At 37.2% G+C, this 15,393-nt stretch overlaps 2 protein-coding genes across 2 annotated transcripts; one reads left to right on the top strand and one right to left on the bottom strand.

Moving 5' to 3' along the window:
- Positions 1-252: 252 nt before the first annotated feature.
- Positions 253-5,023, top strand: LOC146145670 (uncharacterized). The gene is made up of 3 exons (XM_083390646.1): positions 253-400; positions 1,038-1,180; positions 4,925-5,023. The coding sequence occupies exons 1-3, from the start codon at positions 253-255 to the stop codon at positions 5,021-5,023; spliced, it is 390 nt and encodes a 129-aa protein (XP_083246772.1).
- Positions 4,400-14,521, bottom strand: LOC146145671 (GLIPR1-like protein 1). The gene is made up of 10 exons (XM_083389787.1): positions 14,343-14,521; positions 13,652-13,768; positions 12,915-13,012; positions 12,165-12,312; positions 11,236-11,345; positions 9,811-9,926; positions 9,216-9,338; positions 8,235-8,373; positions 7,077-7,203; positions 4,400-6,019 (listed from the first exon to the last, which is right to left on the bottom strand). Exons 1-10 carry the CDS (start codon positions 14,421-14,423, stop codon positions 5,897-5,899), a joined length of 1,182 nt encoding a protein of 393 aa, XP_083245913.1. The 5' UTR covers positions 14,424-14,521; the 3' UTR covers positions 4,400-5,896.
- Positions 14,522-15,393: the final 872 nt, after the last annotated feature.

The following is a 15,393-nucleotide window of genomic DNA, read 5'->3' on the forward strand; positions in this document are numbered from 1 at the left end:
GTATAAAATGCAAAAACTCAACCTTGAAAGGTAAATTAATCAAAAACATAGGTTAACAACTGAAGAATATCTAATAACCTGGAAATTGCTTTTGGCTTGGAGTTTTTGTTTATCTTGGAATTTGTTTTTTTAATTATAGTAAATGACGTCATTGATATCGGATCGGATCGCGATATAGTTTCCTTTTAATATCGTTATCGGTTTTAAAATCAAGTATCAGACATCCCTAGGCCCAAATATCGTTTTGCAGAAATGTCGAACGTGGAGGAAGTCAAGGCAGGGCCGAGCGCCACCGAAGACCTCGAAGGCCAAGCCAAGAAGACGCGTCGAAGCAGTAGCAAGCGACATTCCTTCTACAGTGCCATTCCACTGACTCGGCGAATGCAAGAGGGAGCCTGGGGTTAGTGCAGTGGTTTTCAACCTGGGTGTCGCGGCACCCTGGGGTGTCATTTCTAATGGCCAAGGGTGCCGAGAGATATTTGAGAATCTTCGAGAATCTGATATTTGCTCAACTCTCACAACTTTTGGTGTAAGATTAGAGTGGAATAAATCTAATTATAAGTTCCTATGCTGTGTAGAGTTAACGTGTGTTGTTCCAGTCCCCTTTGTTGTGACTTCGAGTAACTTACCTACGGAAAAATCTTGTAGGGGTGCCGCAATCTATTTGTTATCTCTGAGGGGTGCCATAAGCCATGACAGGTTAAGAACCACTGGGTTAGTAAATGTCGGTTTTGTGAGGTTACTTTACAACAATAAATCACTGGGTTTACTCTTTACTGGTTAAAAGAAACTTGAATCCAGATAATTTAACGGTAGTTGCAAAACTTGTAAATCAAATCGGCCAGGGAATAGCAATGTCAATCGCGTTACTCCGGTTTGAAATGTTATATACTCACTTTTAGTTACCTTATTAAGTTTCGTTGATGTCGCAGACCCAGATACTTATGTGCATGACCGTGCCTTTTAGAAAACATACAACCCAATAGCAACGTTCTATTTTGCCCTATTTGTGCTAAACGCAAAAACTCGTGCCACAGGTAAATTCCAGGAGAGGGGTCGTCGGTCCTTGGAGCGTTTGCAGAACCGGGTTTCGTCTCGATTCGTCGGCAGACCTCTCAACCTGTATATCGCCATTCTGGCCGTTTTCCTTGCTATCATCGCCACTATCGTTTACGTGGAGGTACGTTTATTATCATACCAATAATATTGTTTCTCTATAATAATTAATTGGTTGCCAATCTTTTATGACCGCGCTCCAAACTTGTTCCCAGCGCTAGCTATTTATAGACTAATTCAACCGATTTAGTATGACACATAAAGGGTATAGCGTTCAGCAGCCTCAATATTATGGCGCCTTGCGTTAATTTTCCTAAGTTATGTACAAGACCTCGTGATGTCAACTGGAACGCGACAAAGCCAACTATACGCTGAGGGCTAATTTTTATGTAACGTTTTAAGGTTTTAAAATTATTTTCCTAAATTAAACATAAATCTAGGTTCGTTCCAATTTGTTTTAAACAAATATTATCGCTTTGTGATCCATTATAACATATTAAAGCATGTCCTAATCTAAAACGCTCAACGATGTCACAGCGCTTACCCTAAGTAAACTAAAAGTATTACAAACGTGGTAATCGTTTTAATCTGTCCATGGTCGTATACAGGTTTTTTTTAAGGTTTGGTTTGGGTGACCGCTAAGTAGTTTTAAGAGACCGCAAGTGTTTCATTTAAATACCAAAAAGTTGCAAGTCCAAAATTTGGGAAACCGCTGGAGAAAATTGGGGGACCGTTTCGGTCCTCCAAAACACCTTTCGTATAATCAGCATGGCATATATAGCAACTCAGTGTGTTTCTGCCTATTAGCCAGAGGTCGGCAACCTACGGCCGCCAATGTAATTCATCCGGCCCGCCGCTTCTTTGACAAACTAGACACGAGCAATATTTTTATTTTTTTATTTGTGGGTGGGGAATTTAATAAAAACTTGCAAGAAATTAAATAAAAATGACAGTATACCAAAAAAAAATCGCGCTCGCCAGGTGCGCCCGGATACAACAAGGTTAATAAACACTGAACTAGATTAACTATAAGGGTTGTCGCGTTTCCTCAAAGTAGTTTTATTACACTTCACATTAGTAGTATGGATGACGACGTGTGAACTTGAATTTCAAATCAAACAAATGCTTTTTTCGCGCTTTGTGCCAATGCCTCCACAACTGTAATTAAACACGTTTTAAAGTGCAAAAAAAGATCCGCGCCCGCCTGATTAAAGGTTATTCTAACATTTTAATAACACAATTCTTGGTTAGAATTTTGTGTGGCCCGCAGAGACCTTTCTGAGTTTGGTTTTGGCCCGCAACTAGAAAAAGGTTGCCGACCTCTGCTATAGGTTATAAAACAACAAACGCTTTTTACCAATATTTATTTAGAGTTCAAACACATTGCTGGTTAAGTCTAGGTTCGCACCAAAAAAGTGGCTTTAATTTGATGAAATTTATGCCACAGACCCCTTAGATGGCGATATTGCAGGGTTAGTGGGGGAAAAAGTGACCAGCAAATTACTGCAAAATAACAAACATTTTTATTAACATTGGGTTTTACCGCATACGAATTAATTTTTTAAGTATGTTACCTATTATACACCTTTCAAACTGTTTTGGGTATGGGTGGGCAACTTAGATCCGGCCCGCCAACGCAAATCATCAGCTCCGACCTATTTTACAACTGTACACGAGGCCATTTCTTATATTTTTGTGGTCATTTTGACTAAGTAAAATCATACGTATTGCGCAAAATACTGCTTCTCCAATGTAAATAGCAAAATATCCTCGTTTTATCCCTTATTAACAGTCGAGGGTTGCCGTTATAATTATAAGATGCGTAAAGCCTACACAGTTAAAATTTGAAGGCCCGCAAAGCTTCTGAATTTGATTTTGCCCCGCGACTCAAAAATGTTGCCCACCCCTGGTCTTGGGTTTGGGGTTCGGTTTCAGAACAATTGTCCAGAAAGGTCGGCACCCTTTTTCTCTTCGGACCTGGACCAATCAATTATGTTATAGCTCAATACAACGTGTGTTTATAATTCCGTATAACTATTACACGCTTCTATAGTCTGCACAAAACCTTTGTTCAGTCGTTCGAGGATAACTTCCTGCCACTGTATACGATTGTTAGGTTACCAATGCAAACTCATACTGACTAACAGTGTGTTGGCCAACGGGTAAACAAGTACTCACGTACCCGGAACACAATTATACAGCGTTTTGTCAGAAGCTTGCTCGCTGTTTGTCAGTCACATTACGTTTCCAACTTGACTATAGGTGACTTTGTAAAGTCGTCTGATATGGCTTGCTACGTTTGATTTTTTGATACTTTTGGTGTGTAAATGACGACTTAAGTCCGCCCTCCTCAACCGGTGCTCCGTGTAGTTTTACTGAGCGATTACAATTGTGGTTAGAAGATATACATCCCGTTCGATACGACTTACATGATCTAAATCGATATTCGCAATGTCTGAATCCTATCACAGAAGCCATTTTAGGTTAAAGATCTGCCGATTTGAATTCAAAAAAGTGATTGAGAGCACTGCAGTAGATACTGGTCGTTTCACGGGAGCTAATATTTGTATTATCCCTTGTCAGATTCTATGGCAGGGGAGCACAACCTTTAGATGTTAAAGGCCCCTTTAATAGTCTTTATTTTTCTCACGGCCTTCAGTAGACAAATTCCAGTCTTTTTGTTTGCTATTTCGACGGAGTTCCTGTATTTTTTGCTGGAGTCGGACTCGGGTTTCTGGACTCGAATTGCACTAAGTATGACTACCCGATTCCACAGTATTCGCAGTACCAAATAATAAACCGAGTCAAAATGCGTAAAGGTGGAATGGCATAAAAGTGAATGTTTTCAAACTGTTGTGGCTCGATGAGTTATATGACACCCCTATGAGTGGATTTCTCCATCTCCATCCTATTTTACGTAAATGACTGTAATACAGAGTCGGAGGTCGGACTCGGGCCTAAGTCGAGACTCAGCGTCCTTCCGAAAATAAGTTACTGAGTTTTTCTTCGAATAAGCCACCACATTTTGCTGCTTTACGACACAATTTATCTGAAAATCGTCACTCAATATTCACTAAATACAAATAGGTTATTTTACATACTTTTTTTAATAATAACCTACACTGTCCCTGTAGCAAATCTACACTGTCCCTGTAGCAAAATTTCGCAATATCAGACTACGCGTTATTTTTACATCAGTCAGAAAAGGTCAGAAAAACGTTTTTACCAAATTTTTCAATGGAGCACGTTCTGCTACACACAACACTATAAGTCAAACGGCGATTTCGCAAAAAAATTGATAGAAATACTTAACATTGTACACAACTAAACTCAAGTCTCTATATCAGGGGTGGGCAAATGTATTCAATGGAAGAGCCATTTGCAGAAAATACAAGTAGGAGAGAGCCTCAAAATTATTCCAATACAAAACCGGTAAATAATGCATGTTCAGCAATAACAACAGAATTGTAATATAACATAACAGTAATAGTTAACACAATAATAATACCGGTTATAAAAAATAACACTCACGAATTTACAATATTTTTCAGTATCCGTCTTTTGCCAACTATAACTCTCCGGATTGTATGTCTGGTGTTACGTTATAAATACTGGCGGAAATAAAGAAAAAAGAAAGAAGCGTTTATAAACGGTATCTTGGTAGCCTTCTTTTTTTGTGCTAGAGGAGTATTTTGGGTTTTTACGATTCGACTAGTTGGCCACAAAAAACATGCCGGCGAGCCGCAGTTTGCCCACCCCCGCTTTATATTTTTCAATATATTTGTGTCGAAGGACGACAAACTCTATAACTCGAAAACGCAACGTCCCTAGCCTTGATTGAAATACCTATCACCTTTTTTATTCTTAGGCATTCCTTCGTCCTCAATGGAGAAATGCCGAGGAACAGCTTTTACTGGAAATGGCGCAGGAAATGCCGCAGGAAGCTTCCACTGTAGCTTCACGGTAAAAACTACAGAGAGAATCCCCTAAAATGGTAGGAACACCGTATCATTGGGGCGCAGCGCGTGCTTTTGGACGAATCAGCCTTATGCGTGCAGACTGCAGACAAATTTTTACTTCGCTATATACTATTTATTTTTGTTCCTTTTTTAGTTTCACGGTCAACGGCGAGTTACAAACTTTTCGATTTAGATATTTTTCCCACGTTTATTAAATGTTGATTTGTTTCCGACCTAATGCAAACCTTCCTTTTCTAACTTTAAAATGCGAAAGTTTGTTGATCTTTTAACGACATTTGTTTTGTTCAATTCTAGGAAACGTTGTAAGTCCATAGTTCATTTTGCAATTTCCACAATAAAATAATCCAAAATACGATCGTTACACTGCAGAAAGCGTAATTTGGACAAAACTGCGTTATTATAAACTGGAGTCATTTTCGGTAATTTGTTTTATACAGCGCACGCGTTTTTATAAAACTAGTTTTAAGTGTAGCGAAAATGTACAGCAAAAGAAAGAAGCGATAGATCAGTGGCAAGCATGAAAACGAGCAGGAACCTGATTTGGAAAGTTTAGTTTTTAATCAATTTTAGGCCGTTAAAAGTTAACTCCTAATTTCAACAATTTATTTATTTATATTCTGTAAAGGGCATGTGTCAAATGCCTAGTAGCCACCTTTCAACGACATTTATGCTACATTTTATCTAGGCATTTCGCATAGCATTTTCGTTTTTCAACTGAAATGCATAAATCGCTTACGAACTACATAAACAAATGTGCTAACAACATTTTTCTCGCAAAAAATCAAAAATATACTTCGGTGAAAAACACTGCTTGCTTCCGAATGATTTAAAATCCTATTGATAAATATATATGTAGGTGTTTAGCGTTCTCCAAAATGAATAGTTTGTGGTCTTTTTGGGTGCTTTCGTGGCACAGGTGGGCGGTTTGGTCGCAGAATGTCCTTGCTCGGAACGGTCAGTTCGCTGCTTCGATTCTGTGGAGTCTAAACACAACTTCAAGTTAGAAAGAGCTTTAAAACGGACATCTAGTTGCGATCTATTTATGCTGGTTTCAGCAAAAGTATATTTTAATTTCATTTACGCACGATAAGAGCAAACTACTTGACAAGAAGATTGTCAGCATAAAAAATGTTCGGCTATCATGAAAAACGCCCAATCATAATAATTTCACATTTTTGTCTCACTCGCAGAGGCACGTTAAAAATGTGTCCTAAAACTTGACGTTACCTCATTAAAGCCGGTTGCGTAAAAGCTATTATGTGACACATTTTGTCTTTAAAGCTTGTGAAGGTTTTTAAATTAAATAATAAAGTTTACTATCAAAAGTAAAATCTTGCGAAAAGCGGTTATCGTTATTTAAATAAATATTTATTTTCTTCGTACAGTTGTAGCCTACAATTTGATGGTAACGGCTTCCCACACAGCAGATTTCCAAATTTGGACCCCATTTTTAAAATACCAATAAAACAGCCATTATAGCTAACATAAAAAATCATTTTAAAACCCCAATATAGCAGTGGTTCTTATTTTGCTTTGCTGAACTCCTTTCAAATCGCCAACCAATTCTAGCACCGCTTTGTAGAATTGCTTAAATCAGTGCTTCTTAAACTTTATTAGTTTTGTTCACCCCTAGCATATATCTCCAGATTTCATTCACCTTGTCTCATGATATGATAAACATATCTCGTCCATATATAACCGCACACCCGGAATATCTACCCTGCTCGCAAGCTATCACCCATTTCTGACGGTTCACCCTTATTCACCCATTTTGGTTGGTTCACCCTGGGGTGAACTATTCACCTGATTAAGAAACACTGGCTTAAATAACAAAACCATTGTGATTTAATTTTTCATACGAGTAACTGCAGCACAGTAACACAATACCAAACTGTGATTTAGTTTTATATTTAACTGAGCGATAAAATAAAGTACAGTAATATATTTTTAGTCTGAGACAGTATTCCCGCACCCCTAGGAACAGTTCTCGAAGAAATCCTGCTCTAAAGGTTTCGCTGCGTTTCAAATAGTTAGTTTTACCAGCTTGATGTTAACGACCGGTTGCTGCGGCATCGGAGACGATATTAGGTCGTTGTGAAGTCCGTGAAGGTTCCCTATGGAATGACGAGGAGTCGTTGCACGTGATGTCCGTGGTGTGTTCTGGTTACTGCGACAAAATAATTTGCGGCGTTGGAGAAGTTAAGATCGTTATCGCCAATTTCACTGCACAAGTTTGGAACATTTGAAACTTTTATTTGACAAAATATATTCTTGCAAAGCAAGTAAGCTAATCGAGCGAACGCACGTTTCACGAAAAATGAGTCTGATAATTTGAGGTGTTTTTAACAGATAATTCGTTTTGCGTTTCGGTAACCCACCAATTTTCTTGTTTTCAATATCCGACGGATGCTCGCACTTAAAAATCACCTAAATGGTGACCTTTCTAGACTATCGGCCAGTGGTTCTCAACCAGGGTGCAAAACGCTCAGATGCCATTTCTAGCTCAAAGGGTGGCTTGAAACATTTCAAAATATTTTGGATTCCAATTCTTGTTCTATGGTTAAGCTTTTTTTTACAATATTTCGTGACGATTAAAGTGCAACAAATCAAGAGTGTTTTCCGCATTGTGCGCAGTTTTATGTGCGATTTCAACCTCGTTTATAGTGACACTACAGTAAACCAATTAACGAAAATGCTAGACGTAAGGATAAAAGATGACCTAATTAGGCCTATTGTTTAAGACAAGGTCCAACTAAGGAGACCTCCTACCTTGAACTTAAAGCGTTCATACTTCGTGAAATTTGGCATGAAGTTTCCTCATTTTACTACAACGCACAGTGGTTCGCAAACTTAACGGCTTGTGGCATTCCAAAGAAAACATAATAAGGTTGCGGCACCCCTAGTTGAATTTTCGTTGAGTAGGTAACTCACTAAAATGTCAAGTGGCTTACTACAAATAAACCAAACCGGAACAATACAAATAAACTCTACGAAATGTAGGACTTTTTGTTGATTTATTTTACTCTAATCATACGCAAAGAGTGAATGGCTTCGCAATATAAAGCAAAAATAAAATTCCTAAAGATTCCAAAATATTTCGCGGCACCCTTGAGCATTAGAAATGGCACATTAGTGTGCCACGGCACCCCGGTTAAGAACCACTGATTTAACTGTAGGCTACAGTTACAAGATAATTACCTAAAGTTTTTGTGTCTGGTGCTTGTTTTCATGATCTGTAGCTTCAAGCTCAGTCGAACTCGTTCACGGTAGATGACGTACACCATCAGGGCAGCGCAAAATATGCTCAGCATTATCACGGCTGTAAGGAGGCTTTTTCCTGATGACAAACAGAATTAATCGTTTAAACCTGATTAAAATAGTGATAAAACAGACTTGGTACAAGTGTCCCACTTTTTTGGTATCGATTCAAGTTGATAACTTTTATGTGACGGCCTTGTATTAACCACAGTAAGGCCTAAATGAAAATTTCATCTAATAAATGCCGTACGATGCTTTAATTTTTGCCTAAAGCTTAAAACCATACAGAGTACAATCAATCATTGTTTAAATAGTTTTGTAAAACCTACAACGTCAGCGAAAGCAAAACCTTCTTTACCTGTAGGTAAAAAAAAAAAGCAAATAAATAGGCTATTAGTTGATACAAAACTATGCATCCTACCATACCTAGCCTATAACTATTTAATCATGTACCCTGTTAATGCTTGCAAGCAAGGCTACTTTACTGATTTTAAATAGTGTAACTGCCTTGCTCATTTACTATATAAATTTGAATGTGGTGTTTTGTCATGTCGCCAAACCTTTGCTGCAACAAGTTTAACACTCCACGAATCTAATTTGCATTGTTAAGTGTTGATATTAGGTGGGCGTAAGTTAAAAACGACGACATTATCTAGAAATAAGAATAATCATACTTTTTAAAGATGAATAAACAATAAAAATAACAATATTTGCAATGGGGCATAATGGTTGGAGGTTGCAGTAAGAATATCAAAGCCCATGGAAAAGTAGCTATCATTTTGACCGTTCCGAATAACTCTTTATCCATTTTCAACATGAAATATTTGCAGTAATGCAGTAAAGACATTATGGAAGCCTTGCTGGATTTAGAATTTCAGTTTAGTAACATCTTTATAAGAACTTTAGTTACGATGGTTTTACCCAGGGACGACTGTAACACTTCTTCGTCAGTAAGGCCAGTGTCTGGTTGATTGTCAGGAACGTTTAGTGGAGGCAATGATCTTCTTGGTGTTTTGTCGTATTTTCCGACACGTTCCATATTATCTTCAAACAAAAATTTAATAGCATACAGTAAACTTAAGCTTTGGAACAAAGCCTTTCGTAAAATGTTGAGGCAAATATTAGTTATGGGCCAAAGTGTTTTGATGTGGATAAAAATAATCTTATAATTACAGTGTTTAATGACGACTGATGAGAAATATAGGTTTGAAGCTTCAACTTAAGATTCAGATACAAACAGTTGCTATCAGGAATAATAATATTAATCAGTAACAGCTCCTTTGGTAATTGAAGTTTCAGCAACATTGGAATTGATTTCTTAAGGGAGAATGACACCGATCGTTTATAGTAGGCTACAATAAATGGCCAAAAATGCTTTAAAGCTGAGACTTTTATAGTTATCTTGTTTGTCAACCGATAATTTTTTTTTCTTTTATAACCTTTTTTTTCATTTTATAACCTTTAATGCAGAAATCGCTGCATTAAATTACAAATTAAGGTTAAAATCCATACTCACAGCACAGCTTTGCCTTGCACGTATCGAAGGGATCTGAGCAAGCTGAGCAGGGCCTACCCAACTTGAACGGCTGCATCATTTTCTTCTGCCTCGCAATATACGTGTACACGTTACCTCTGCGATAAGTAAACGTGAAATTAGCCTCGGTTATTGTAGCGTACAATCAAAAGAAAACTCGTATGGCCGTCTGATAAAAAGGTAACAGCACGCGTGTTTACTATGGCGATTATTTTTTGACTTGAAAAAAGTCACACTTTGTCAAAATTTTACACATTTGGACAAAATTGGTCTAAATTATTTAAAGTCAAACTCGTTTATAAAGAGCACAAAATTGTTTACACAAAAACTGTAGTGGGCTTTCGAAAGTGTAGTTCAGTTTCATACTAAAAATATAAATGTGCACTTCACCGTTTACTTGGTAAAGAAATAGTTTTCCTCTAAAACCAACATTGTAGCCTACCTCACTAACAATCTAAGTCGCTCTAACAATACTTTTCGTTCACAAATTATAAAATGTGAAAAAATAAAACGATAAACACGGCATAATTTCTACAAAACAACAAGTTTATAACTTGACAGTAACCCTCAATACGTCGAAAGGCGGGACGTAAAGGTCTTAATGTTATCAATTTCCTAATGGAGTATGCATTGGCATTCAATTTTCTCGCGTGCTTGCAAGTAGGAATTGCACGATTAACATTCTGATAGCTATATATTATTTATACCAAAACTGTCCAAAATGACGTCATTATCATGCTCCAATAAGCAAAACAGATGATTAAAACCCTTCAAAAAGGTAATATTTTCGTGTTATTACCCCAACATTTGGCCTTAGTTTAACAGTTCAGTTATCTCTAATTGGTAACATTCTATATGTTTATTATTTTACATTTCAAGATAGAATCGTTACGTTGGAAGGGGGGACACAATAGGACCTACGAAGCAACAATACCCAGAGCAGCAAAAAATGTTAATACCATAGTTAAGACCAACGACATAATAAAGCCAAATACGCTGTAGTACTAACAAAATAAAGATCTGAATCGTCTGAAAAAGACGTAAACGGTTAGGGGTGGGTAATGGGTGAGGTTAGAAAATGGATTAGAGCTAAATTATTAGGGGAGTAAGTGATATACTTAAGGGTGGGGGTTGTGGTTATGTAAAATGTGGTATGGGCCTGATTCTGGCCATTTGTCTTATTTCGACATATTTAGGACGTTATTACGACTATAGGAAGCCTATAATAGTGCTGTTTTGGTCTTATTCAGAACTGTGTTTATTCCGACGTTAATGTTGTTCTTATTTCGATCTTATGGCTGGGATTACATGGGAATCTTTGAAGGCACACTGATGCGCCGCATCACACAGTTTAAGAAACACTATAGTCCCTATTTCAAATGTCAAATACACTCTTCCGACACTTACGCTTTTCCGTAGTTGCAGATGAAGAGATGCGAGTCGGGCTGAGCGAAATCACTGACGTAATCGCACATTGTTAGCGAACAACCGACCTGTGACGTATCGGCCCACACTACCTGTGCGTAAATTGACACAAATTGGCTGGTTAAACTCAATCCAGGCCGACAGATCTGAAAAGCTAAATGGTATTAAATTATTAAAATGGCCGGAAATTCGAAAAATAAGTTAGATGCAACCCAATATCATTTATTTTTGGCAAACCTTTAAAATTTAAAAAATTTTAGTCTTTCTTTGAACTTTGGTATGGCATTGTCAGTGTCGAAAACAAGTCATTTTGAAATGACTTTGGGGCCAAGCTTTTGCAAAATATTTTTTCATTAAGTCAAGTCATCAGTTGCCCTTAAGTCAAGCCCCAGATCAAGTAATTTTCATGAAAATGTCTTATTAAAGTTACGTCGTGCAAAACAATTCAAACTTATATAATAATGGCAAACGCATTCAATTCCGAGCAATACAACACATGCAAACATTCAAGTTTAAACATTTACTAGGCTACACTTAATAAATGGCGAAAGCAACCAAGCCATTTGAGTAATTCACTTAAGTCCAAGCATTTTGCCTGAAAAATTAAATCAAGTGCAGAGTCAGGGGAAATGTTGTCGAATGGAATTTAAAACTAAATTTTGATGAAATTTTTAAAAGGTACGACACTTACTAAGTCTCACTACAATTTACAGTACATAGATATTTACATTTTACTCATTTAACGTTAATCAAGTTTATAACATTCGACATAAAACTTTTTCTGCGATCGTAAATCCCTACAGTTATCCGGCCCGCGACAGTTAGGGCGTAACAGTTAGGCTATTCGTCCTTTTATGAAAAAAGTTTCGTGACCGCTAAGTGAAGTCATCACAACACATTAGCACATTTACCTGCGTGTAATGGCCGCACTTTTTGCCGGCGTCGCACGTTCGTTCGTTGTAGTGAAAATACTTGGTCTCATCAAACCAGAGTTGAACCGCTGTGGAAGGTTGGAACGAAATGAGCGGGCGTCGCGAAACGTATATGTTTTCTCCGATGCTGAAAAACAATAACTGCCGAATAGTCCCTTTTGCGAGGCAAATAAAACTGATAGATAAAACAAAAAATCTAACATTCGCTCAGCTGTGGGTGATCTAAAAACCGAAGGGCAAAACCGCTAAGGCATAAAGTTACCCGATAAGGAAAAGATAATTTCGCCAGAGTACGTTCAAGGTATTACTAAAATCACGCAAGTTAAGCCCAATTTAGGCACATTTAAACGGTGATAAATTAATTTTAATGATTTTTGGCTGATTTATTTCAGTATCGAGCAGTTTCCAATATTTGGGTGTAGTTTTCAGTCTGGTTCACAAATTACGCACGCCTATTTTTGTTATGAAGTAGTCCTATTATCAAAAAGGTGGCAAAAAAATCTTTAAAAACGACATTTGTATGTAAGTTTTGGCGATGATACTTTATATCCAATTTGCGTCATAGATGCTACATTGCGTAAATACATTTATGTTATACATAATACATCACATTTAGAATCAATTTTGTATTCTTTCTTTTGAACCATACTTCTTTCATTGCAAAGCCAGTAGACTATGGCCATAAAAATATTGCCCCAAACAAAAAGTCTTAATTATATTTATCTATACCTGTTGTGAAACACAGAATGATCTGCTTTTTGGTTGTGCGAAAACTGGCATTTCTGTCCGTAATCCCGCGCGATCTTTGCAAGTTCAGAATCCCACGTCTGTCAAAATATGTGGCTTATCATGTTTTAACAAATAAAAGGACTAGGCATGTATTAATCATATAGGTCTACTGAACTTGGGTAACAGAATATGAATAAAACGTAAGAAAAATGTCGATTTCAGTGATAGATCTGTTTAATTGGATTTTTTGCTCTGTTGACACATTTTTAGTAAAATTAGCGCCTGTCTTTAAATCACCATTTTAACCTGACGACGTCAAAATTGAACACTCCGGTGTTTTAATTAAAAACAATTATCTTGTGGACTTGTAGAGTGAACATTTAATCAAATATGAGCTAGAATCTATTCAATAATTCTAATACTACTTTTATCAAGGTACGTCACTTATATTATGAAAGTATTGACATGGTTGTAGCTGTAGGTATAGTGGGAAAATTATGTCAATTGTCACTCTCTTGGAAGACTTTGGCGTCAGTTGTATTTGAACTGCTACGTATTTTTATTTTATGTTGAGCCTTTGGCATCAGTTGTATTTCTACTGTAGGTCGGGAAGTTGCTACCTTGCTTTCTACATACATAAACGATCCAAGACTGACTTGTAAATTTTGTGTAGTATTTTACTAAACCCCCTTAACAAGTTTCTGCGGATCTGGGTGGTTAAAAATAAGTGATTTTACCAAGTATCTCATGTTGGACGACGATCTTGTAGCACGAAGCGTGTTGTGAGCATCAACAATCTCAGTTATCTGATCGTCGGTCAAATGAACCTCCAAGGGGCCGCTGCCTGGTTTTGCCTTCGGGAAGAACAACACTGTTTATTTGCCAATCATGGTAGCCTACAGGGCAATATTTGCCGAAATATCAAGTTTCAAAGATAGGACTTAGTCTTAATCTGAAACCAATTTGTGGCATAATGTGGTGGTGCAGGGCAATTTATAGCTTTAGATTTGAGCCGTAGTTTAGATTTCACAAGTAGTAGAATCCAACTCACACTTTTATTGCCCAAACAAATCAGTTTTTCTTAACGTTTTAGTGTCGTTAGCGGTGAAAGAATTTTTCGATTTAAACATTTAAAATTAAAGCCTGCTATATCCAGTAATGAATAAACAATATAATAAAACATTAATTGCATTCAAATAAACTTTACAAAGCCAAACAATTGGAAGCATGGATACCACTTTTCGTTTTTTTTAATATGGCGTCTGATATTATTGTCAGAATTACACTCCGAATTTTGTTGTTATTTATGGGTAAAAGCACACATATTATGAACCACTAGTCTAAATGTACTTTTAAACTTCAACCTCCTTGTCAATTGTCGCATCTCTAAAACTCGTCATAAATTTAAGACCGACTATAATAACTCACCTTTTGCGCAGTTGTCAGTTGCAAATGGAAACATACCGCAAGAAGGAGTACAATATGACTTTTATAACTGGTCGGCGGCATTAAGTATGCTTGCTTGCTTGTTGCAGCGCCTAAATCATGTCAACCCGCTCTATTTCGGTCTGTCTGGACACCTTGAATTCCATGTAAGCAAATGTGACGGAGAGTCTCTGTACGCCCGTGGATTCAGACTGAATGGGAAACGGAAATGATGTGACGTTGCTTGAAATGTCGTGAACGCCCGACTTCCCAGGCTTTATAAAGAATTGAGAAAGTTGCCTTTTCGGGCGCTGCAGTTTCTTTTACCTTTCGGCGTTCGGTTCTGTTAATGTATTTGCCAATCGGGCTTTGATTGCCCCCAATCAACGGCATTAGGGACGCAAATCTTAACTTGAGATCGGTCCTATACTGGTTTAGATTTTTCAACATTTAAATCGCTATGCGATTTTTTGTTTGCAATGCTTTTGTAGCAAACTGTTAAGCATAAGTCGTTTCAGTTTTGAAAATACGAGTGTTTAATTAATATGTCATCATCAGTGTTACCTTTAAACGTACGACCCGACGCAGGAAAATGACCTGTCGCGCTGTTGCAGAACTAGCCATTTATCAAGATTCTTAATAGAGCTAGACAACTCGTATAAATTCTTAAAAAGAACGAAACAAGAAAAAAATCTGTAAATTGAATGCTTACTTTTGTCGTACTCCTAAACTGAATGCCTACTTTCTTACTTCTTCTTATATAGTTGCTTTCATCCACAAAGTTTGTAATTTATTACAGACTCTGCTAAACTCCGGTCGTTATTTACCGTTCCTAAACAAGAGGCTTAAAAATGATTATGCCCACAGCCACATTTAGCGCTGTATGCAAATGTTGTTAATAATATCCTATCTCGCCACCCAAACTATTTCTTTTCTCTTTCTTTATTTTCTGGCAAATACGCCTAAACACTAATATCAATTTCTGAAGTTGATTACAATATTTTCTCCTCTGGGAAATGGCCTTTAGGGTAGACGCATCTCGTCCTAGTGAAGT

Source organism: Ascidiella aspersa, chromosome 5 (genome assembly GCF_963924565.1).
Source record: "Ascidiella aspersa chromosome 5, kaAscAspe10.2, whole genome shotgun sequence".
In the NCBI taxonomy this organism is placed as follows: Eukaryota; Metazoa; Chordata; class Ascidiacea; order Phlebobranchia; family Ascidiidae; genus Ascidiella; species Ascidiella aspersa.

What these genes read in the sequence shown, in the direction of transcription:
- LOC146145670 (XM_083390646.1), top strand. Translation starts at nt 253, where the DNA reads ATGTCGAACGTGGAGGAAGTCAAGGCAGGGCCGAGCGCCACCGAAGAC. An exon ending in AATGCAAGAGGGAGCCTGGG is followed by an intron (nt 401 to 1,037) that starts GTTAGTGCAGTG and finishes CTCGTGCCACAG; the next exon opens with GTAAATTCCAGGAGAGGGGT. An exon ending in CCACTATCGTTTACGTGGAG is followed by an intron (nt 1,181 to 4,924) that starts GTACGTTTATTA and finishes TTTTATTCTTAG; the next exon opens with GCATTCCTTCGTCCTCAATG.
- LOC146145671 (XM_083389787.1), bottom strand. Translation starts at nt 14,423, where the DNA reads ATGCCGCCGACCAGTTATAAAAGTCATATTGTACTCCTTCTTGCGGTA. An exon ending in AGTGCGGCCATTACACGCAG is followed by an intron (nt 11,346 to 12,164) that starts GTAAATGTGCTA and finishes ATTTACGCACAG; the next exon opens with GTAGTGTGGGCCGATACGTC. An exon ending in AGTGTTACAGTCGTCCCTGG is followed by an intron (nt 8,374 to 9,215) that starts GTAAAACCATCG and finishes GTTTGTCATCAG; the next exon opens with GAAAAAGCCTCCTTACAGCC.